General features: G+C 36.6%; 1 protein-coding gene across 1 annotated transcript in view; it reads left to right on the top strand.

The window, feature by feature from the left end:
- Rrp15 (ribosomal RNA processing 15 homolog) overlaps positions 1-19,579 on the top strand; it is a 30,850-nt gene extending 11,271 nt beyond the window's left edge. Inside the window, exons 2-5 of the mRNA XM_048356758.1 lie at positions 374-645; positions 3,131-3,228; positions 5,472-5,658; positions 18,689-19,579. Of these exons, the coding sequence (XP_048212715.1) occupies positions 374-645; positions 3,131-3,228; positions 5,472-5,658; positions 18,689-18,796 (665 nt within the window). The 3' untranslated portion in view covers positions 18,797-19,579. The remainder of the gene's footprint in view (positions 1-373; positions 646-3,130; positions 3,229-5,471; positions 5,659-18,688) is intronic.
- The last annotated feature ends 5,504 nt before the right edge of the window (positions 19,580-25,083 follow it).

Genomic DNA, 25,083 nt, shown 5'->3' with positions numbered 1-25,083 from the left:
TACACAAACTCAGAATTTTAAACATGTAGGCCAGATTCCTTAGAGAAGGTACTGTACCATTTTTATAATTTATTAAAGTTTTTGTTTGTTTTTGACATAGTACTTGGGTGCATCCAGCAGGGTTCCATGGCAGCATCTCTCACTAGCTTGACTGCTGGTGCTAGGCCCTGGGTCTTGAAGCCACCAGAGACGTCCCTGTGAGTGTGGCTGGGCTAGTGTGGAGCTGAAAACAATGAGACAGATGTTCCTGCTATTCCCCATAGTTACTGTAGAAAGTCCCTCCTTCCAAGAATAGAGGCAGGGAGAACATCAAGAAGGGAACGAGAGGTCGGGTTAAGAGGGGGAGGGGATTGAAGTTTGTTTTTGCTCTTAGGCTCTGAGGGAAGCTGCGGATGGGGAGTGGATCACTTGTCTGATGAAGAAGCAGTGGAAGCTGATAATGAGGATAATGTGGAGCCCTGTGACAAAGAGATGGAACATGCTGCAGAATCCAGTACTGGGACCAACGCGGGCTGGGCGGATGCCATGGCTAAAGTCCTTAACAAGAAAACCCCTAAAAGCAAGTCTACTATTCTCATCAAAAACAAAGAACTAGAGAAGGAGAAAGAAAAGTTAAAGCAAGAAAGACTAGAGAAAAGAAAACAGGTGTGTCCTTTTCTGTTGTCTTTAGGCTACATTGTTGTCCTGGTATAGTTCTTAGCTGTCCTGTTTGTCTCACTGATACTCCAATTTTAAACCTGCTTTTTATGTAGGGATGGGGGTGAGGGGTGGCTAACCAAGGTTACATTCAGAAACAGTCTGAATGACTCTATTGAGCTTGCTCACCTTGTAGTCATCTAAGGAAAGCAATAGAAATGTAAACTCTGAGGAAATTTAACTTTCTCAAATCAAGTAATTATACTTGGAGCAGGGGACTCTCGGCTCTGAATATATTATTTGTTTTAGTTGTTCAAGTGCTGGCATCATTGGTGTTGGGATTATGAGAAGTACATTAGTTAAGTTTTACTGAAAGCCCTTTTTTTAAATAATGTAAATACATGACTCAAGTCAGGTTGGTTACAGTCCTAAAAATATCATTTTGCTGTTAGATAAAATCATTTTGCCTTGGTTAAACCTTTTGGCCTTTCATTAAGGAATCACTGATGTTCCTTAATGAAAGGCCAAAACGTGGGATATGTTTTCTGTTGTGTAGTATAAAAATGAACTATAAGATTGTAAATCCCTTGTACTTGACGGAATAACTCCCTTAAAATATTTGATTACAAAGAAAAGTGTGATTTTTCTCAAGGAAGAAAAGTATATAATTGTACTGATAACGTGAAGTGTGAACATCTAAGAAGTGCTTTATAGATAGCAATGAAGGAAAAAAGATTTGAGTGCACATATAGTTTCTTTTAACATATGCTAATATTGTTTAAAAACGAATGTTTGCACTGTGTAAAAGACTACAAAAAGTGGACCTTTCTAAGCATCTTAGAAACAATACAACATGTGTTCTTTTATTAATTCAATATTCTCATTGGAATTTTAAGATAAATATCTAAAATATTAGCATTTGAACTAAAAATTTGAGTATTTGTTTATTTCATTTATTTATTTATTTTGGCCAGTCCTGGGCCTTGGACTCAGGGCCTGAGCACTGTCCCTGGCTTCTTCCCGCTCAAGGCTAGCACTCTGCCACCTGAGCCACAGCGCCCCTTCTGGCCGTTTTCCATATATGTGGTGCTGGGAAATCGAACCGAGAGATTCATGTGTAGGAGGCAAGCACTCTTCCACTAGGCCATATTCCCAGCCCCGAGTATTTGTTTATTAACTGGATAATAATAATTAAATCAAATTTAATAAAAATTCTAGTGAGGACAAGAATATCTAAGCCAAGAAGAATCTAATTTTTCTCTAGGTCAAAGCATTGAATGCTAGCATATTGTTTGTGCTAGGAACACAAGTAGCATTGGCTTTTTTTTTTTTCTTTCCCATTCCTGGGGCTTGGACTCAGGCAGGGCCTGGGCACTGTCCCTGGCCTTTTTTTTTTCCCCCCCTTTCCTCAAGGCTAGCACTCTGCCTCTTGAGTCACAGAGCTACTTCTGGCCTTTTCTGTTTATGTGGTGCTGAGGAATCGAACCTAGGGCCTCATGCATGCTAGGCAAGCACTCTACCGCTAAGCCACATTCCCAGCCCCTGACAAATATTTTTATACAGCATTATACAGTGGAGACTGAAAATCATCTAATGATGATTTTGATTTGGATTTCTGATTTGGGGAAGAATCTGTTTCTTCAGGAAGCAATCAGGCTAACAGAGAATGTAGGGATATGGTTTTTCTGTTAGATTTTCATCAGTACAGAATGAAAAATAGATGAGTAGAGAAAGGAAGAAATAGGAGACATTTCTCCACCTATCCTGGTATGGATGTTTTTCATGCCTATTAGCTTCTAGATAATGAATTCATTGTACCCAGTGTATTTGATGTTTGCTTAAATAATGGCTTGACAGACCTGAACAATGTATCAAACAAATCAGGCTACTACTTGGAGGCCATTCTGAACTCTACCATATTCTGTGAGGGTTTTTTATTTCCCAGCTCCCCTTCTGTTTTTGTCCAGTGGCAAGAATATTGGCCAAATGTTCTCCGAGAGAAGTGGATTTACATGATTTTGTGCAGAGAAAAATGGTCACTGTGAATATATGGGTATGATAGAGTGGGAGTCACAGTTGATAAGTCAGTTCTTGAAAAGAAAGAGGAGTGCTTAAACTTGGAGTTGCCAAAGCAGATAACCTGGTGTCGTGGCTATGTCCTCCTGGGGTTGTGATAGTGGCAGGTCAGGTGTGTGTGTCTGTCTCACATCCTACCTTGTGTGCTGGCTGAATATGCTGGCAGCTCTCCAGACTCTTGCTGTCATTGGCCCTGACAGAAACTTACTTTGTGCCGCTCATGTGGCAGGCTGAGTGCAAACCACAGGCTCTGTGTTCTGAACCCCAAAAAGTGTGGTTTTCTTTTTAAAAAAAACCCATGACAACCTAGCCAGAATGATTTATTACCCTTTGTCCTTTCATAGAATACCATATCAAAGTTTGCTGCACTTTCAAAAAATGCCTAATATCCTTTCACATAACAATATTTATAATACAGCTTGATAAGAAGAGAGAGTGGGAAATGATGTGCAGAGTAAAGCCAGATGTTGTCAAAGACAAAGAAACAGAAAGAAATCTTCAGAGAATTGCAACGAGGTAAGATAGTTTTTCCCCTTTCCAAAATAAATAGACTAAAGCTTTGATAGTGATCTATTTTTCATCAGATTTGACTCACTAACCTGCCTTCTCAGACCTAAGAGATATATATCTAAGCCTGCTGTTGAACACTGTATCCAATCAAAGATTCTGGCGGTCTTATGAGGCAAGACTGTGCTCTGTGTCTATTTGCTATGAACCTATTTCAGGTCATCTTGTTTTTGTAGTCACAAGAACATTTCTCTAATCATGGTTGTCTGAATTTATGGCACTAGGATCTTTTGTTTGTTTGTTATCTTCTATTTATTTTGGATAGTAAGTTACATGTTATGACAGCTTCATGCTATTGTTTTACTTATTTTAAATCACTGGCACCAAACATTTGTTTGATGCCTTTGGATCAAAAGATAAGTAAGTTATGATGGCTGCTGGGTGGTCCTTGCGTCTCATCAGTAGGAATTACAGTCTCTCTGAGAATAGAGATACGTTCTGTGTTTTGGGAACATTCAACAGGAGATCATCTGGATGAGCTGGTAATGCTTCAGGAGGAGATGACATTGAAATTGCTACTTAAGGAGTATAGCATTTATATTTGGTGTTAGTTACTTAGATTAATTTGGTCATTTTCTAATCCATCTAGGTATTAATGAGGTGGTGTGATGATTAGGGACATGTATGATAGGGACAGACTGCTTGAAATAGTTGAAATGCTAGCACTGACTTTTACTCACTGTGAGTCATGGGACACCTAATTTCTCCCCAGCGTGTTTAGTTTCTCTGAGAGTTAGAGACCCATAGAATTAGCACAGGAGAATGAGAGGAGGCATGCCTCCTCACATTTTGTAGGCACTTCATTTGTTTCACTGTGGTCTTGGCCCTGCTAAAGAGGATGGGTTTTATTCTGAGTTAACAATCCAGCCTGTATTTTAAATGTTGATAGAAGACAAGAGATTTCTGGGTCCAAAACAAAGGGACTTCATTATTCATGGCAAAAGCTGTAACCAGAGCTTCATATTCTCACTGGTTGTCTTTGTCCCACAGGGGCAACACTGGTGCCTAGGGGCACACTTTGCTAGGGAATGTAGTTTTATAATGTTTTGCCAGAGCTCAGGTTTGTTGGGAGAGAAGTCACTTTATAAAAGACAGTCAGAGCCTTCTCGAAAAACTCTATAAGAATATACAGGATATGCTTGGCCCATGGCAGATTGCTGCTACTAAGAATTATTCTAAGAAGGATCTATAGATGATAGAATTTTAGGAATGTAATAGATTAATGAGTCAATGCTGTCCAGAAGAGATATAATGTGAGCCACTTCCATAATTTAAAATTTTCTCAGCTGCTTTATTGTAAAATAAAAGTAAAGTGAGGGATGGGAAATTAATTTCAGTTATATTAATTGAATATATTTACAACATTTCACAAGTAATATAAAATACTTAGCAATAAGATTTAAAGTTTTTCATTTTTTTATAGTCTTTGAAATATCATCATGTATTTTACATTTATACCACATAATAATTCAGACCAGTTGCATTTCAAGTGCTCAGGAGCCTATATTCCTGCTTGCTGAGCAGGTTCTCTATCACAAAAGTCACATCTCCAGTTCTGTTCTGCTTTTAGTTTTCTTTCAGATAAAGCTTTGTGTTTTGTTAGAGTTGTGCCTATGACCAAGCTCTTCCTACCTATGCCTCTCTAGACAGATGATATTAAAGGCATGAGTCACAACCATTGCCCCTTAGTGTTCAGAATTCATCTTCGCGTGAACTTATCTAGGACAAAGTTTTTAAATTGTGTATGTTCGAAGGCAAAGTATGGTGTTTTTTGAGGTGCTGGGAATCAAATCCAGGGCTTCATGCGTATTAGACAAGTGTCTGTAGCCCTAAAAATGGGATTTTAAAATTAGTTTCATCACACAAGCATTAAAGATAATATGACTTTCTAGCTCACTAAAATAAATTTCTAATTTGCAGATGAAATTAAGACTCAGCAGAGCTTTTCTAGCGTCCAGTGCTTTATTAGTCAATAAAACAATAAATCCTGGGCTCTTCCTTCCACCTGTGTGCCTCTGCCCATTACATACATTTTGGGAAACAGACTTTGTATTAAAAGTAATTCTAAGTTCTGATTGCACAAATGTTATTTAATGAAATGTATGTTTATTTTCTGATTTTTTTTAACTATTCAGATCTTTTATTGCAATTGTTAATAAACTTTAGTGGTCTGGTCATTTTTCATTCTTTAGGGGTGTGGTGCAGCTATTTAATGCTGTCCAGAAACATCAAAAGAATGTAGATGAAAAGATAAAAGAAGCAGGAGGCTCTGTTCGGAAGCAAGCTAAGTTGATATCTACTGTTTCCAAGAAGGATTTCATTAGTGTTCTGAGAGGAATGGATAGGAATACAAATGAGAAGAACCCCAAAGCCAAACAGGTAAGACCCTTACATGGAATCAGCACACTAAGTTGATATCTACTGTTTCCAAGAAGGATTTCATTAGTGTTCTGAGAGGAATGGATGGGACTACAAAGAGAAGAACCCCAAAGCCAAACAGGTAAGACCCATACGTGGAGTCAGTGCAGCAGACTCTTGTTCTTAAACTAAAGAGTTTTGAAATGGACCAAAAATATGCTGTACAGGTAGATTTTTTTTTTTTTTTTAGATTTTATACAGACTGCTTCATGCCCACAGCATGATGATTGGAAGTTATCAATTGTAGATGTGATGATTTCTGTTTTGAGACAAGATCTTGCCATCTAGCCCAGGTTAGCTTCAGACTCCACCCTTTTCCTTCATCCTCCACAGAGCTAGGATTACAGGCTTGTGCCACCAAGTGCCACTTTTCCTAGTTTTATTTATTTATTTATTGTGTGTGTGTGTGTGTCTGTGTGTGTATGTACGTGTATGTGCTGGTCCTTGGGCTTTCAAAAATAAAAGAAAGAGAAAAAATCTTTGCCCAGACAGATGTTCTGAAGCATTTCCTCACTTTGCTAGGAATTTTTAGTACCAGATCTTACATTTATATTGATTGATTTTAAGTTGATAGTTGATAGAATAAGAGAGGAGAGTTCTTCAAATAGAGATTTAGTTTTCCTGCTACTGTCGATTGAAATAGCCATCTTTGCTTCAGTGTATATCCTTGATGCTTTAGTGAAACATGAGTTGGTGGCAGGTATGATGATACATGCTGGTAATCTGGGAACTTGGGAGACTGAAGTAGGAGGATTTCAACTTGAGGCCAGCCCAGGCTACATAGGAAAAAGACCTTGTTTCAAAAACCAAACAACCTAATATACAAGCTATCTTGATTTTTGTGTACATGCCAGGACTGCTTTTTGAGTACTGTGGCTTTGTAGGAAGTTTGTAGTAAATGTGAAGTCAGGTGTTGTGATGACTTCAGCTTTGTTCTTTGTACTCAGGATTACCTTGGCTATTTGGGGTCTTGGGTTTGGTGATTATACACAGAGTGCCTTATATTTCTATAAAGAACGTCACTGGCATTTTGGTAGCAATTGGATTGGTTCTATAAATCAGTTTGAGTAGTCAGTATTTTAATAATAGTCCTCCATTCCATGACTGTGGGTGCTTCTGTTGTTTTCTTCTCTTCAGTTTCTTTTGTTGGTGTTGTGGAGTTTGTAGATCCTATTTGGTTAAATTCCTTCCTAGGAATTTTATACTTTTATAGCTGGAGTTGCTTTTATGAAGGTATTTTTAGTCAGATCCTTTCAGCTTGAATAATACCTTTAAGATATTTCTCATCTATTTATTTTTTAATTTTATTATACACCATGTTTATATACAAGGTGAAGCAAATGTATTTGGAAAGTTGTGTTTCAGAAAACTTTTTAAAGGAAAAATAGCCAATAGCTCTTTAATATTTTTAGGAAAAGATTTTTTAGAAGACTTAGAAGTATTTTAAAAGATGTCAAAATGATAAATTATGTTTGAGCCACTAATTATACTTTATGCCTTGGAGCTGAGCCTGGATATTGCAAAGTAAAACAAAATGGTACTTGATGGGCCCATTTCAGAAGAGATAACAGTTAATACTTATAAATCAGAAAGCTTTCAACTAGAGCTCAGGGCACTTACTTTTCTAAGTCATATGTCAGCTACAGCAATGAGATATTTCTTCAGTTATATACTTAATGTTTAATTTTTCTTTTTCCATGTTAGATCAGTCATATGTATAGAGGATATACAGGACTTTGTTAAATATAAACACATTACACCTTGGCAGTACACATTTAGCAATAATGTTTTCCCCTTTGAAATGTTTCATATTTCAGTGCTCTGTGTAGGTGCAGGTTAAAAGGAAGTGAATTCTTTGCCATGGTCTACTTCTCTACAGTGCTTGTTTTCTACTATCATATCATGTTATAATCCTATTAAATTAATATTAGGAGCTTATTCTGTTTTGTTAAATTTTTGTTAGGTAGAGCTATGGAAAGGGGTACTGATAGATGAAGGGAGAAGGTGTAAGAACAGAAAAATTTCTAGCCCCCTAATAAAAATTTGGAGTAATGGATTGAATGTCAAATTGGAGTGAATAAACCCACCAAGTAAGTAGATCATTTTGGAACAAGAAGAGCAACTGTTTGTAAAACGGATTAGTAAGTCAGCCAAAACCATAAATGTGTTGCACATATTATTAGAAAGAATCTTGCCATGTGTGTGCATGGTACTGAGGTTTGAACTTAGACCCTTGCACTTGATAGGAAGTGAGACACTGCCTTGCACTCCCTCCTTTTTTTTTTTTTAATTCCAAGTAGAGTTTTGGGTTTTTGCTAAGGACAGACTGAACTATGACTTATGTCTTCAGAGTAGCCAGGATGACCTGTATGTCACCATGCCTAGCCTATCCATTGAGATGGGGAATCTTCTAACTTTTTACCAAGCCTGGCTTCAAACCATCATCATTTTGTGTTTTTAAAATTTTTTTAAAAAAATTTATTTGTTTTGTCAAAGTGTTGTACAGAGGGGTTATAGTACATTTCTTATAACATTACGTCCTCCCTCATTTTCCCCCACCTTCCCCCTTCCCCATTTTCCTCCCCCCATGAGTTGTACAGTTGGTTTACAGCATATATATGTGATATATACGCGTATATATACGTATATATACATATATACGCGTATATACATATATACATATATACGCGTATATATACATATATACGTATATATACGCGTATATATCACATATATAGTTTTGTAAGTATTGCTGTTGCATTGGTTTGTCTTTTTGGTTTTGTCTTTTATCCTTTGTCTCTCCATTTTGATAATCCCCTTCCCTTCCCTAGTTCTTCCAATACACATATATACAATATTCAGGGTACCAAAAAATCAGTTACAGTAATATCAGAGTAAAACCATGGGGAAGAAAGACAAAAGAAAAATGCATAATTTTACATGGCATGTTGAAAATAACAACAACAATGATAAACCACTTGTTTCCATAACTTGGAGTTCATTTTGCTAAGCATCATCTTATGTTTTCATACGTACATAGCTATTGAGCTGTTGTGATCTTCTGCTAAGATTATCCTAGACGTGTACTAATTATTCCCAATGAGGGAAACCATAGAGTCCATGTTTCTTTGGGTCTGGCTCACTTCACTTATTATGATTTTTTTTCCAAGTCCTTCCATTTCCTTATGAATGAGGTAATGTCATTCTTTCTGATAGAGGCATAAAATTCCACTCTGTATATGTACCACATTTTCCTGATCCACTCATCTGCTGAGGGGCATCTGGGTTGGTTCCATATTCTAGTGATGACAAATTGTGCTGTGATGAACATAGTTGTGCTGGTGGCTTTAGTGTAGTCTTGCTTGTAATCTTTTGGGTAGATGCCCAAAAGTGGGGTTGCTGGGTCATAGGGGAGCTCTTCGTTTAGCCTTTTGAGGAATCTCCATACTGCTTTCCAGAGCGGCTGAACAAGTTTACACTCCCACCAACAGTGTAGTAGGGTTCCCTTTTGGCCTCCAGCAGCTGTTATTATTAGTTTTCTTGATAATGGACATTCTTACTGGGGTGAGGCAAACCATTATCATTTTGATCTCTGCCTCTTGAGAAACTGAGATTATAGGTGTGAGCCACTGCATCTGGCTAGAAAGACTTAACGTTGAAAAAAAAAAGTAATGTGGTGATCTTTGCAGGAAATAACTTTCAGGAAGGATATGCATCTAAGAAACCTAACTTTATTTTAACATGTCATGAAGCAAATATGGTAGAGGGGGACAGACTGCAATTTTCTGTTGTTTTTTTTTTTTTCTTGCTGTTTATATAGTTGTCTTTCAGTGTCTGGAGGATTTATCCCAAGATCCCTGTGGACACCAAAATCTAGAACTGCTTAATTACGTTATATGAAATAGTTTTGTATGTTACTATAGCCTTCTCACTACTGTGTCCTTTAATTCCTAGGTTGCTTATCATACAGTGTAAAGCTAGGTCCATAGTGGTGTGTTGCTAATATTGCTCTGTTTAGGTGATAATGAAGAGAAACAAGTTCCTGCATGTTTGCTGTACATACAGTTCTTTTGGTCTGTGGTTAGTGGAACCCAAACAGAAACCAACTAATTTTTTTTCTATTTTCTTCTCACATAGAGGTTGGAATATAGGGTGTCTGCTGATGAGTGGGGATAAAGAAGATTCTGAGGAAGTATGTTGGGATCAAATTTTAAATCTTAAATCTTCTATTAAGGGATTTGGAATTTAGTTTTCAGTTAGGGGCCAATTTTATCAGTTAAGTGTCATGGTCAAATTTGGCCATTTCTAAGGAAAAGAAAGGGTTGAAAAAAGGGAAAGGTGGTTTCATAAAACCACCTAGTGAGAAGTTACTGCCATAGCCCATTCTAGAGGGGAGAATCTGAATAAAGGTTTGAAAACATTGGTTCAGACATTATCATGCAACCCCATCCCAGCACTTCGGTGGCTGAGACTGGGAATCAAGTTGAGGGCCAACCATCAAGGTCCTATTTCTAAAAACAAAGGTATTAGGATGGAGGGAGGGGTATTGGTGACACACAGAAAAACAACATCCCCCCCCTGCCCAAAAACTTGAGAAGTCAGTGTGGAGTTCCAGAATGACTTGATTTGAGACCACCATGTTGTACATAAAAGAAATGGGGAATTTAAAATATGCAAACTTCATAGTTTGGGAGGCTCAGGTATGTGTCAGCTTTGCCCCAAACGAGAAGTAGGAAAGTTGGGACGTGTTTGGAAGGTAGCAATGCCCGCTGCAGAACCTCATGAGAAATGACAGGGGTGACAGTGAAGATCAGGACTTGGGGAGTATAGGGAAACAGCATGATTCAGGGGCAGAGAATGCCTTGGTGATGAAGCCCCTGGTAGCCAGAGCTCCATCTGTGTGTCTTTAAGGACAGCAACCTTTTTGCTAAGTCTGGAATGGTAAATTATACATTTTAGAGAGTTTTTCCCATGGCTAAGTTGAAAAGTGTCTAGATTTAGAGAATTCGTTTTCAGAGAGGCAGCTCCTAGTTGAGAATATGTGATCTTTCCCTTAGACCAAATAAATATAAATAACCACACTGTGCACATACCAACGTGTAGCAGCGTGCATTGGATTTAGACACTAAGGTTACAACATGACTTATATTTGTTCAAAGAAGGTTTTAATTAAAAAGTTAATAAATGAATAATACTTCTCCCATTCTGATCCTGTACTTATTCAACTGGATATTTGCTTTGTTGTTGCAGGTAGTGAGGCTCGAACTCAGGGTTGTGTGTTCTCATTTGGCTTTTTTTCTCATCTGGTGCTTGAGCTACACCTTCACCTCTGGGGTTTGTTTTAATGGCAAATTTGTGTCAAAATAGTCAAAAGATTTTATGAATGAAGATGCAGTAATGTTTCTCTTTAGCCTTGGATGTTGATATCATCCCCCCCTTTTTTTTAAAGCCAACTAAAATTTCTATCAGATTCTGTGGGATTTCCTTCCGTTTACCTGAAGGCAGAGCACAAGCATATATGCTCATTAGATCTGTGAGTCTCTGCAGAGTATGCAGGCTGCAATTAGGAAAGCACTGGCTGTACTCTTGGATTACATGCTCTTACCTGAAAAAAAAACATACCACATTTGGGTTTTGTTTTTTTATAGTTAAGCCAAAAAAGTAATTTTGTAGTGAGGGAAAATGCTAGCTAGTTTTAACCAGAAGTAATGTACATCACGATTTTGAGATCATGAATTCCAACACAAGTCCAGAAGAATAAAAGCTACTGGAAAATGCTTAAGTGTTTATTTTTTTCTGATTTTTGTGATATAAACTCTAAATTAAGTTCATGGCTCTGCTTATGATACATTTATTTTAAATACAACCTTGTAATTTCTTCATAGCTAGGTATTTAGTGTTGGAAATGCTTTTCAAATACTTGGATTCTTTGGTATCTTACACACTCTTTGTTGTGTTATGTATAACCCAGACTTTGAATTGTTGTTGTACTTTTAAAATTGTGCATTCTTCTGGTTCTTAGACATGCTGAGTTCTTGCTCTTAAAGAATGAAGTCTAGGAATGAAAGGACTTCCACGCATACAGGTAGTTAGCCCTTTTCAGGACTTAGTTTTCAAGTGGAGTTTGGAGTATGGAGGTCCTGCAAGGAAGTGAGAAGATCCTGTCCTTAAATTGCCCCTGTTACAAGGCAGCAGTATTTTACTTCACATAAAAGTTGCTCTGATGGAATGTGTGGAATCCAAACTTTGTAAATAATTCAGCTTAATGTTTGCTTACTGAAAATGCCTAAATAGATTAGATTTGAGACAAAAGCCGCAGATTTCCAAGCTTGAAATGAGAATGAGCAGGATTGTACACATTATGGTTGATGGGAAGAGTTTGAAGCCAGTTTCTCAATGTATTCACTTCCTTAAATAGGCACTTTAGTTTTGATGGGGAGTGTAGTTTCTCATGAACAGCAATTGTAATTAGTGGGAGTTTATGTTTGGCAATATGGCATATTGGCATTTTATCATGAAACTTGGTGTAAGTGAAGAATAGAGCCACATATTATGGAATTTTATAGAAGTCTCTAGTTAAAGATACATTGAAATTAAGATTAATGGTGTACTGTATGAAAACATGCTCATGCGATACTGAAGTTTTATAAAGCAAATAGGTCCTACATAAGTGGATCTTGGAATTTTGACTTTCACTTACAGTTCATTTTTTTAAAGTCAAAAGAATATTTTATAGTTTCTTGCTAAAAATCAGAACTTCATGCAGTAAGCAGTTAAGGATATTTGGGGGGAGGTATACTATACATGTTGGCCATATACACATATTATGCAACTGAGGCCACAGATTCTAGAACCAGACTGCCACATTGAGAATACCTGTAAGTATGGAAGGACAAAAAGTACTTAGAAAGGTACACTGTATAAACATTCATGGGCAGTTATTTTGAGTTGAATATAAGTATTCTTATTTTTTTCTTAAAAATACTTCTTAAGAGTGAATTCTACAGTTGGAAACCAATATTAAAGGAATCTGTTAATACTTCTTATCTAAATTGTTAGAGACACCTAAAATAATTTAATAGAATTATGTTTCAATTTGGGAACTTTTCACTCATTTAATGTGTTGAATCTAGTAAAGCACAATTTTTTATAAAATAATGGAACTAGATTTTGAAGAACAAAAATTGGTCCACATTTACCTTGTTCTTCATTTTAGTCTGTGCTGAAATAGTTGTATTACTTACAGGATTTTTCTTACCAAGAAGTAAGTAGGAGTTTCAAGTGGAGGCTGCCATAACTTGACTTGTGTTCTTAATCTTTATGAGTTGTATACAGAACATCATTAGATCACAGATTTCCAAATTAGGGGTTCTAGTGATGGATGATATCTGTGGGCATCAGCTAGTAATTGAGGGCCTGGGAGATGGCTTATTAGTGTTTGCTTTGTTGTAGATAGATCTTTTAGAAGAAGTGAAGGGTCAGAACATCACCTACCCAGGTCCTGTGTATAGTAAATAGTAGAATCTGGATTCAGATGCAGGGTGCATGACTACAAAACTAGAGCCTGATTTAGGAAATGGTTTATGGGTACATTTACCTGTTAGAATTAACTTTGTAGTCATTTAACAGAGAATCAATTTTTACCAAAAGTCAAATGGTCAGAAACATGCCTGGCATGTTACAAGGTTCTGAGTTCAAACTCCAGTATTGCCAAAAAAGAGATATCTTGAAAAGTTAAAACAACAAGAAAAACCCACTAATTCGATTTTTCTTGTTCAAATTGTAAAGACAAGGGCTAGATTTCAACCATGTTGACTTCTGCCAGAACATTTATTTTAATATAAAGAGATTCCTTATATCCTTTTTATTTCACAGGAAGCATTGTCAAATAGGCTTTACACAGTTATAGATACATGACTAATTAAAGTTGTAAATAGCTTAATTTAAAAAATTAACAGCAGAAGTAGGTTAATTTTGTTCATGCTAGCACTCTTCATTTAGGTGAAATTAGATTAAAATGAAAAGTGAACTTTCTTATTTGAGAAGGCAGTTAAAATCAGGTATTGCTGATTGGTAAATAAAGATGTGGCCTTTTAGAGTTTTACTTTATTTTCTCCCTTCAACATGAAATTAAGGTCTTAATTATTTGGTGTTAGACTAGTGAATAATTCCAAACCTTTTTCAGCATTCTTTTCAATAGTTTCCAGTGATATGGAAGCTGATTAACATAAAGAGTTGTTGTCCCCTTGGTCAAAATTGACACAGACTGCTACTGTATAATCTTTTTTTTTTTTTTCCTTTTTCCAGTCCAGGGCCTTGAACTCAGGGCTTGGGCACTGTCCCTGAGCCTCTCTGTTGTACTCAAGGCTAGCACTCTACTCCTTGATCCATAGTGCCACTTCCAGCTTTTTCTGTTTATGTGGTACTGAGGAATTGAATGCAGGGCTTTATGCATGCTAGGCAAGCACTCTACCACTAAGCCACATTCCCAGCCCTACTGTATCATATTGATGAAACTTTTTTTGGCCAGTCCTCTCCTGGCTTCTTTTTACTCAAGGCTAGCACTCTGCCACTTGAGCCACAGTGCCACTTCTGGCCGTTTTCTATATATGTGGTGCTGGGGAATTGAACCCAGGGTTTTATGTATGCGAGGCAACTCCCGCCACTAGGCCATATTCCCAGCCCTTGATTAAACATTTATATAAAGCCGGGCCAGTGGGGATGCTAGGCTATTTTTGTTTCCTTGAGTCATGTGGTTTTTATTAAGCTCTTAGTCTTTGCATTTAATCAGTTGTTCTTTTCCATGTAAGCATGAAAGGTTATCTTGTAGGTTGCCTTAGGTCATTTAATCAGTGTTACTTTATAGACACTCTGAAAGATTCAGTAGGTTGATCAGTTTTGATTTATTGTACTTTATACTGAGATGTTAACATAGTTGCTATGGTTTGGATTTGAAATGCACTCCAGGCACCCGCCCATATTTAAGGATGAGATTTTAGTTAGAGATACAGCTCATCAGGAGAGTATGTGTATAGCATTTGCAAAGCCATAGGTTTCATCACCAGAGAGCTCAAGAGAAAGAGATCATGAGAGAGAGATGGAGAGGGAGAGGAAAGGGACAAGTCAAGGGGAGGCAGGGGAGAAGGAAGGAAGGAGGAAGAGGGAGAGGAGAGGTCCTTGCAAGGTCGCTCTCTGTTGCCTCATGGCTGCCATGAAGCAGGGTAAACAATTCCTCCCTCACATGGTCTCATCATGAAGTTCTCATTCACCATGGGCAGAAAAGCAGTAGAACCAACGGACCCTGGGCTTATCCTAGGTATAGGAAGTATCTTTATGTAATATGTATATGGGAAATTTTAAGATTATAGAGATGACAGGTATATTTTTCCCTTTTCTTTTTACATTAATTTTTTTCTTGTAGTTTGAAAGTTACATTTTATTAATAAAATAAACCTATTTTCTACCTCTTTCTGCCCACTGCATAGCTTCCCACCCTAGGGGGACTACTACTTATCCTTTATGTAGTCTAGTTGGCATTTATACTTCTCTATTCACAATTAATGTGTATATAGTTGTAGCTTTGGAATCATCAATTTAACTGTTATTTACTGGCTCCCCATTTAGTTCTCATGTGGTCTGTGTTTTCTTCTCTGTGCTCTTAACATAGTTAATCATTACTCAACATTTAATATGTCTGTGCAAGTATTATCTACTACTGAATATTATAATACTCCATGTGTTTTTCATTTGTGTTTCCTGGTTTATAATTGTTTGGGTTTTAGTATTTACTTAACCTCAGTTTATTTAACTTTTCACAATCAAACTTCATCAGCCCATGTATTTGCTACAGTTTTTATGAGACATTCTTTCTTAAAAGACTTCTTCATTTGTCTGGGTCAGTTACTTTCTTGGGTTGATTCATAGTTTAGTTTTTATTCTGGGATTTAAATTTCTTGGGATCTTCAGGATTTCTCTTGGAATGACTTCCCATCAGTAATTCTTGTATCTTTATTCTCCACTTACTCCTAAATTTTGGCAAAGCTTCTTCACTGGTTTTGTCAAGTTGGAGTGATAGTACTGTGAGTGGCAGAATAGCATGTTGATGACAGCCCTTAGCATGTCTTTCCTTGAAGTCACACTGCTATAGCATGTCCTTTATGCTTGATGTGAAGCTATCCTCCTGGAGTCATCTTTCACTTTGATCCTCAAGATAGTTTTTCCTGTGGTAGATCACCTGTTTTGCTGTCTTATGTCATTTTTTTGTTTTAGTCCATTGTTTTGTGGGAGTATGCCCAAAAAAAGTTTCATTCTCTTTTTACTTGACTACTCTGAGTATTAATTTCTTTCTGTCTGCTCACTCTTGGGTAGAACTCCTGTTTTAAAATTGCCAACTCAAACTTTTTCACACTAAATCCATTGTCTGTTTTTTCCTACCAATCATTGCGTTATAGCATCAGAACACAACAGAAATGATGGCTTCAAGAGTGGCTTCACCTAAGACATAGAGAGCTCAGTCTTAATGATAGATTTACAAAATCTAATGTATTTTCAAAAGTCTTTCCCTCTTAGCCATGCCATATATTCGGCTTTATCAAAGTGAGCCAGAAATGTTGCTAAGAAGTATTTATCCTTCTATAAACTGGTAGCTCTTAGGTTTTATGTGCATCAGAGTCATTGGATAGCTTGGAAGAATGTATTGCTGGGCCCTGTCTCCCAGAGTTTCCTATTCAGAAGTAATAGCATGGGCTATGACTGGTGATGGCCAGTTATAATGTTAATAATAATGTTGGCACGAGTGGGTCATATTTTAGAGTTTCTTGTGTCTTCCTGACCCTCTTATCTCTTCCTCTCTTCTTTTTTTTTTCTGTTTTGTTTCCAGTGTTTTAAGGTGTGTGTGTGTGTGTGTGTGTGTGTGTGTGTGTGTATGTGTATGTGTGTGTGTGTGTGTGTTTTCTTGTGTTCTTTCCTGCCTCTCTTCTCTTTATTGGTTCATCTGTTGCCTATGGCTTTTCTGGTGCTACCAAGAATAACTCAGGCTAATGGGACATCTATCAAGGGAATTCCTTGTGTAGATATACTGCATTGAAGTCGGGCATGTGGCATTTGCCTGTCCTTGCCTGGAGATTTGACAGCATGGTAGGTGTAGTTGTTTCAGTTTGGACACTTAACATTGAGATGTTGGTATGTACTAAACACAGTATCAGGATAAGTCTTGTTGCTAGTCAGTATTTTGTATGGCTATATATTTTTTTAGAGTTTAATTCAGGGCTTTAAATTGCTGATTTTATAGAAAAGGTGTTTTATAGGAAAGGTGTATTGTGGGTGTTAATTAGAAAAAAAGCTTTTCTCTTTCTTATTGAAGGTGAAGAAATTGACAAAGCTTAGTTTGAATCAGAGAAAATGGCCCCTTACCCAGTGAAGTAGCTTAATCATTAGAAGCAGAATTTCAGTTTCCATTGAACAGGTTTTATACTGTAGAAATAAGGACTGGAGAAGTTTAACAAACCATAATTAGAGCGCTACTTTCCCATTGTATTCACCTCAGAATGAGATGAGGAGCATTAAAACTGCTGTTTCAGCCCAGAGACCTGTACCTCACGCCTTATACCAGCTATTCAGGAGGCTGAGATCTAAACATTGAGGTTCAAAGCTAGCCTGGACAGGAAAGTCCATGAGATACTTACCTACAATTCACCACCAAAAAGCCATAAGTATAACTGTGCCTCAAGCGATAGAGCACTAGCCTTGAGCAAAAAAGTTAAGGAACAGCAAGGCCCTGAGTTCAAGCCCCAGGACCCACACAAACTAAACAGAACAAAATAAAACAAAAAACTCATTGTGATTGGCTCTAAAATAGCACAGATGTTTTGTTTCTTTATGTTGGTTAAAGTATACAACTGTGTGGATACTATGTTTTGAAATTTTCACCCAGAATCACTTGCTGTCCAGTCTAGTTTTATGGACAAGCTGTATTTTTTGATTCCATGAATATAGGAGTGATCCGGTAAGCTTCCTATTTGTCAAAGAGCCTCCCCCCTTACTAAAATGAGTGGTTTCAAAAAAGAAAAAAAGAAGCTCATGTAACCTAGTACATGTTTCCAATGTCATTTTTTTAAAATTTGCTTTTTTACATTAAATTCTGTAACCTTTTACTGGAATAAATAGACATGTGTAGATTGTTAACTCTGTAAGACAAGGATTTTTTTGTGTGTGTCACTGTCTTCTCAACACTGAGAAGTATACTTGATTATAGTTCTTAGAGTTCTGCATGCATTGGTATTGTATTACTTAATTAATACCACAAGGTGGTACTGTTGTACCATGTTCCAAGCATGTTTCTTAGGTTCACGTATTACATAAATCCTATTATGACAGTGCAACGAATTGAATGCGTATTATGCTTATTGCCTGTTTCAGTTATTTATAAATTTAGCATGTGATTAGTCATTGATTACATGATTGGATCAGGTAGATCATAGTCTAAATGAATAACATTTGTTTCAAATTTTTATAAAATGCTAAGTGAGATACCATCTATAAAACTCTAGCAGAATACTAAGGTTTCTTTCTTTCTTTCTTTGAATTTATTTTGGCTTAAAGACATTTGTTAGATTTCTGTTTGTATTGAACTAATTTACCCAAATCCTTCTAACAAATTATCACTCAAGGTTAAATTGTTTTATTGTATGTTTATTGTCAAAATTTAAAAAAATTGATGCCAGACCAAGATCATATAATATTTTTACCTTGCTCCAGAATATTTTATTTTGCTTTCATTTTTATGGGGTATTAATATATTTTAGTATAAATAGTTCTTTATTATATACTGGCCTATTTGTTATTCTGTGTAAATAAAATCAACTTACAAGTTACTTTGATTTCTCCTCTGTTGTAAATCTAAGCATTGAGAAGTTAGTTTTGTAGCTTCAACTTGTAAATTTCTTATGCTCTAATTGATTTCTGCATATTTCGGTTCTGTAATTTTTCTCAGGGTGAAGTGAAGTCAGAAGAGGGCCCGGGTTGGACGATCCTCCGTGATGATTTCATGATGGGAGCATCTATGAAAGACTGGGACAAGGAGAGCAATGGCCCAGAGTAACAGCAGACTAGGATCTGCAAATGACTCTGATGCTTAGCATGGGAAACAAACACACAGTTGTTTTTGTTCCTCAGAAAACTGCTTCATCTTCTGACAGGGAATTATATAGACACCATTTGTTTAAACATTTTTTTATAAAGATGAGAATTTTACCTGCTTTATTGTTCCTAGTTTACAGGAAGCCTTTGTTTAAAAATTCTATTTTCAACCCTTGTAAAGTTGTATGCATTTTTTTCCACAGAGCATTTGTACAAAGTAACATTTCTGTTTGACCAGAGATACGCATTTGTGAGGATCACTTTGTGTTTATACATGTTGATTATGTCTGCTGTAGTGTTGCTAAAAATGCAATACCAGAACCTAATTACAGTGAACTCTGAAGTTCATATTCCTCTGCCTGTCAATATCTGTACTATAGAGGAATACTTGGTGTCATTTTTCTTTTTTTGATAAACTGTTGAGAAAATCAATGTAGTAAAATTAATTATATTTCTCATTTGGGATATTGCCTTTAATTATAGCAGGTAAATAGGACTTAAGAAACAAAAACTACATTTATGTCACTTTCTTTTATATGCCAAATAATTGTCAACTGGTTTTTGCATCAAATTACTGAGTTAGAAATTCTCATATTTAATTTATTCAGTGAATTAGGATGCATATTTAGCATGTTTTAGTTAGTGACTCTCATTTTTTCCTCCTCTAATTATTGAATTAGCTTAAGGTCTCTGTTATGGGCTGCCAGCCATTGAAGTGATGGAGTCATTAAACAAGTAATCTGCATCAGATATTGCATTTGATTTGAGACTTGGTTCCATATTCTGTCTTAAAGGTTATGAAATTGGATGACCTTTGGTGTGTAGTTGTTAAACAAGAAGAAAAGAGAAAGAAAGCAAGACTTTAATACCCTTCCAAAATTTCTGTGAAACTTGGCCCAAGCTCTAAAGTTTATAAGGGAATTACTTAATAAATATGATCTGTTTCTTTTTGAAAAGGATCCATCTCTTTCCCCATCTTTCCATAGTAAAAATAATTCCTTCCTACCACCCAGTTGCCCTCACTTGCATCTGTTACATATTGAAGGATAATCCTCCCTCCAAACAATGCACTGGAACCAAGATGTTTATATTTTCAAACCCATATGAGAGTTGAAAGTGTTATATGACTAAAGTTAACGGAGCCCCTGGCCTGGTATTTTTTTTTTTTTTTATCATAAAGGAAAGTTGTATGCTCAGAGTATCAAATGGTTAAAACAACAGAGCTTGAAATGCCTTTTTATGTTTGTCCCACTTTGTTATTGTAATATAAATAAATGTGAATATTCCTTAGCAGTTATACAGAAATGCTATATATCCTGACATAAATAACACAGATAAATATTTCAACATAATGTGTCATAAAATTTGAAGAAAAAACAATGAGAGACACCTATAAACTTCTATCTCCCCAGAACTAAAAATCCTATTTTATGTTTTTATCAAATTGTTTACATGTCATACTAACGATTTCCAAATTTTTCTCTTGAATTTCACACTCTGCTGACTAAAACATAACTTCTTATTCACTGAAAATTTTTCTTGAGGCCTCTACTTTTTATTTTATTCAGTGTAGGAAAGTTGTGAAAGGTTTTCAGCTTGAAAGTACGAGAATACTCACAGATTTTCTTGTATCAGAGGTGATTTTATTTCAGAATAACTGAGTTGAAACTGAGAACAAGGAAGGTACCCCCCGTGTTGGAAAGCTGTGACAACGTTTTGTCTTCCAGATAAGAAAGAGGCCTTCTATGTTTCTTTGTGTTGCTATGAAATACTTATGTTTAGAAATTAGTATGTATAACTAGGACTCTAATGATGAGCATACTAGTTTAGAAGCTAAGTGTCTCCCCGTCTCTTTACCTTTTTTCTTTTGAGGCAGGTTTCATTCTTTCATTTTGTGTAGCCATTTACTTCTGCTTCTGTTTCCTAAAAGTTGGGATTAAAGGTGTACATTACTCCACCCAACTGCTAAGTATATATCTTTAGCAGAATGTTTTAAAGGTCTAACTCTGTCACATCTATGAATATTTTACAACAATTCTCGTATTTGATAAAAAGAATTCTGAATCTATTTTGTTTTTACTCCATTGTTTGAATTCTCTGAGGAGGAAAAGAAACAACTGAAACTCCATTTCTTGGTCCCCTTCATTTATCTAAGTAAGATACTAGTATTTTAATTTTGATAGCAAGTAATCTAGTAATGAAGGAGTTACTTTGATTTTTAGTTTTACTTTTTGGCAGTGCTGTCTGGGGTTCAAATTCAGAGCCTCGGCTTTACTTCTGAGCCATGCTTCAAGCTATAGTTTTCACTGGTTACTTTTTGGAGAGTCCCACTTCTTGCCCCAGTGCACTTGAGCCTGTCCTTGCTGGGATAACAGGTGCATGCCACTGTGTGTGGCTGCCATCTGTGAAGATGGAGTCTCCCTCCACAGAGGGAGGAATTTTCTGCTCTGGCTGGTGTAGAACCACGATCCTCCTGCCCTCATCCTATGATGACAGGTGTGCACCACAGCACCCAGCTATTGGTTGGGAAAGGATTTTGCAAATGTTTCTTCCCTGGACTGGCCCTGAACCACATTCCTCTCAAGTACCTGCCAAGAACCTAGGACTATAGGTATGAGCCACCAGCACCTAGCTGCTTTTCATTACTAAGGGAAAAAAAAGCCCTGAAAAATAGAGGCCAACAACTTGTAGGTATTATTTTATTTCCTTGTCTGGATTTTTAATAGCATGAATTAATTAATAGTCTCAGTATTCAGCATAGTTTAGCATTAATTATTGCTATTAAACTTTGAAATTGAGTCACAGGTAATATCTGCTTAGATCTGAAAACAACTTAGAATCATTGTAGTAGTTGAACATGGAATTGGAGTGCTGACTTTATTTTCAGGGTACCAGGGACTCTTCATTGCTCAAAGGTTACTGAGCTATTCCTGCATAACCTTTACAACCCTTCGGATGGAATAGCTCAGAGGTTTAGCTTCAGTATTTGAGTCTGAATTACCCATTAATTAATTGTCTGAAGGGCTTGCCTGAGAGCAAATCCAGTTCTTTTAAATATCTGGTGCCTTTGATCTCAGTTAAGCCTTTCAGACAAATGAATGAGCTTTTTTTGCTCAAGATTAATGCTCTATTACTTGAGCCACAACTCTACTTTTGGCTTTTTTGGTGCTTAAGTGGAAGTTAGAGTCTCACTGACTTGCTTCAGCTGGCTTTGAATGCCCATCCCTAGGTCTTCCCCTCTTGAGTAGCTAGGATTACAGATGTGAGCCACCATCATCAGGTTATATGTGCATTTAAAAAAAATTATATACTTCTATTAATGTATATGTTTGAGTCATTAGTGGAATGGTGAGTTTTATGTTTTCAGAATCTTTTAATGAGTATCACGATTTAATATATTGATATTTGTTTCACATGAATTTCATTTTTAAAGCCAGCACTTAATATAGTATGTATTTTTTAACATTTGTAATTAAAAAATAAATTTTAGGAGATAGAATCTTGTTACGTTATTCAGGCAGACCTCCATATCCTCTTTCCTCAGCCTCCTGAGAAACTGGGGCTACAGGTATGTGTGACCACACTAGAAAACTTGTAATTTCTCAGGGAACTTGCTTATGTGTAGTTTTTAGTAGAAAACCATTCGTTTGTATCATAGATGGAGTAACTTCAGCTCCCGTATTTCTTGCCTCATATTATCTTCATGGAATTTGAAAGTTAGTTCAAACATTTAGATAGCTTTGAGTAAGCACCATTATACTAGAATTATTTAAATATTTTGTTCGTGGCAAAATAAGGAGTCATTTTACTGATGTAAAAGCCAAAAAGTTGAGGTTGAGCCTCATTTATTGATGAGAAATGTCTGTATTAAGGACTTATCCTTATTATTTGAGTAGTGTGGTAGTTTAAACAGTGATAAATTGAACTAAGTTGTTTATCTCCCAGGATTTAAAATTACTTATTAAATGTTAACCTTTGGCTGGGCACCAGTGGCTCACACTTGTAATCCTAGCTCTACTCAAGAGGCTGAGATGTGAAGATTGTGGTTCAAAGCCAGCCTGGGCCAAAGCATCCAAACTCTAATTAATCACACACAAAATAGCTGGAAGTGGAGCTATGGCTCAAGTGATAGAGCGCTGTCCTTGAGCAAAAAAAACCTCAGGAACAGCAGCCCAGGGCCTGGGTTGAAGTACCAAGACCGACACACACACACGTCAACCTATGTAATAAAGCTGTTTTCATGAAATCTAGGTTGTCTGCTTATAAAGTAGCTAGAATAATAAAATATCTTGTCTACAGCTGTGACTATGACAGTATATTGGTGCTCAATGTGTTTGCTTTTATTGGGGAATTCTTGGTGACAGAAGCTGAGTTTCCTTGCTCCTTTCTCAGATTCATATGTTGGGATCAATTTAATTGGAGTTTGTCCCCATTATCTTCTGTTGGTGGTAGGATTAGAGGCTATTAAGTCCTGCAGATATTGTGTGTATGAAGACTATTTGAGGTGAATTGACAGAACAAATTTTGGAAACAGGAGAGAGAACTACTTTGTGCCTACAAAGCCTTTCTCATTCGTTCCCACATCAAACAGCATTCTGAATTGGGGCCAGTGGGGTAGTTTAATAATACTGACTGCCCACAGCAGGCAATCTTCCTAAGTTTGTCATTAGGCAAGCTCTTCTGAAATTTGATTAACTGTACTAATCAGGCCCCTAAGAACAGATTAACGAGAATGGTATTTGAGGTGAATATAAGACATTTAGAACTGTGGCTAGTATTTTAACAAAATGTTGAGTTCTAATGAATTCATTCAGAATTATGCAGAGAGACAATATCTTCTAAACATTGTTACATAATTTTTAGATTCCGGTTTCCTAGTTCAGAGAATCATTAATGTTTTTCACCTATCTTATTGAACGTAATGTAGGGAGATAAGATTTGTAGCTTTTTATCTAGAAGTGTGATGGGTCTTTTTGGCCTTGCTTTGTTGAGAACACCAGGACCACCATTGTTCACCTCCCTAATTCCCTCAATGGCATGAGCACACATTTAAATGTTCCTTGTAATCAGACATAATTCCTTATGATTTTAGTCTCTTGAGTGTTACACTGTCTACAATGATGGAAGATTTACATCAGCAATGTTAGTAGCTACTGGGCAATTCAAACGTGGCCTGTTGATGTAGAGGAATAATCTCTTTACTTAATTCAAAATTGTAAAGCAACATACAGCTATTGAATCCCAACAATGAAGAGAATTAACATTTTTTTAAAAAGCATGTACTTAGTTTCATACAGTGATTTTTATCTTGAACTTTTCCCCATAAACTTTTAAAGATACAATTTATTAGGAAGTTACAAATACTAGTGTAATTTTGTAGATAGGATTTTCTTTTTTAAGCTGGTTTTGGAAAAAGAAATAAATTGCTTTATAATTAAATTATAGCTTGGATTAATTGTTGTCCTTAAATGTTAGGCCACTATTAATTTTAAGTAGTATTTGATTTTTAGCATTATCACCTGAAGGTTTTAGAATGATTGCACCATACTTTGAACTGTACTGCCATATTCTGAAAGAATAGGTTTGTGATGTACCCGCAAAGGCAATTTTGAGCAATGGTAGAGCCACAGGTAGGAGACACCATGTAAGTACCTAGCTCTAGAAGCCCGGCTTGTAGTTGCCATATACTGCCAGAGCAAATGTAGGTTGCCGATTTGGGGGAAATAGAAAACAAAGAGCACAATGAATGTTATTCGCACAGCCCATTTAAAATGATGAGGTGTTAACCACATTTGTATAAATAACAGTTTCTCTAACCCCTGACTCATTATCCTGCATTTTTAATGCAATCGCTTTATAAACATCAAAGTGAGAACACCAAGTTTGTATGGGGTCAGGACCAACTGGGGCTTGGGATGGAGAGACAGCTAAGAGCTGTGTCCGAGTGTGTGGGTGGCCAGGCAGCTGTTGATCACCTTCTGCTACTAGACAGTTGCCTTCTGTGCCTGCAGAGTCAGACTTCAGTCTAAGGTAAAAATGAATCCCCCTGATCCATGGATAGGACATAAAACAATGGGGTGACATCAGGTCTAAAAACATTAGGAAACCAGCCAGACACAGCAGTTACCCTGAAATTCTGAGTAGAAACAAGTGTAACATCAGAGCTGTTTCCACACAAGAGTAATATTTGTCTACATATAGTAACATGGAGTTACCTTAAATCTGCTATAAATATAAAAGCTCATAGTT

The sequence above is a fragment of the Perognathus longimembris genome, chromosome 11, assembly GCF_023159225.1.
Source record: "Perognathus longimembris pacificus isolate PPM17 chromosome 11, ASM2315922v1, whole genome shotgun sequence".
NCBI lineage: Eukaryota > Metazoa > Chordata > Mammalia > Rodentia > Heteromyidae > Perognathus > Perognathus longimembris.
The sequence above is the reverse complement of the archived record's forward strand: the minus strand, read 5'-3'. Positions and strand labels throughout refer to the sequence as shown.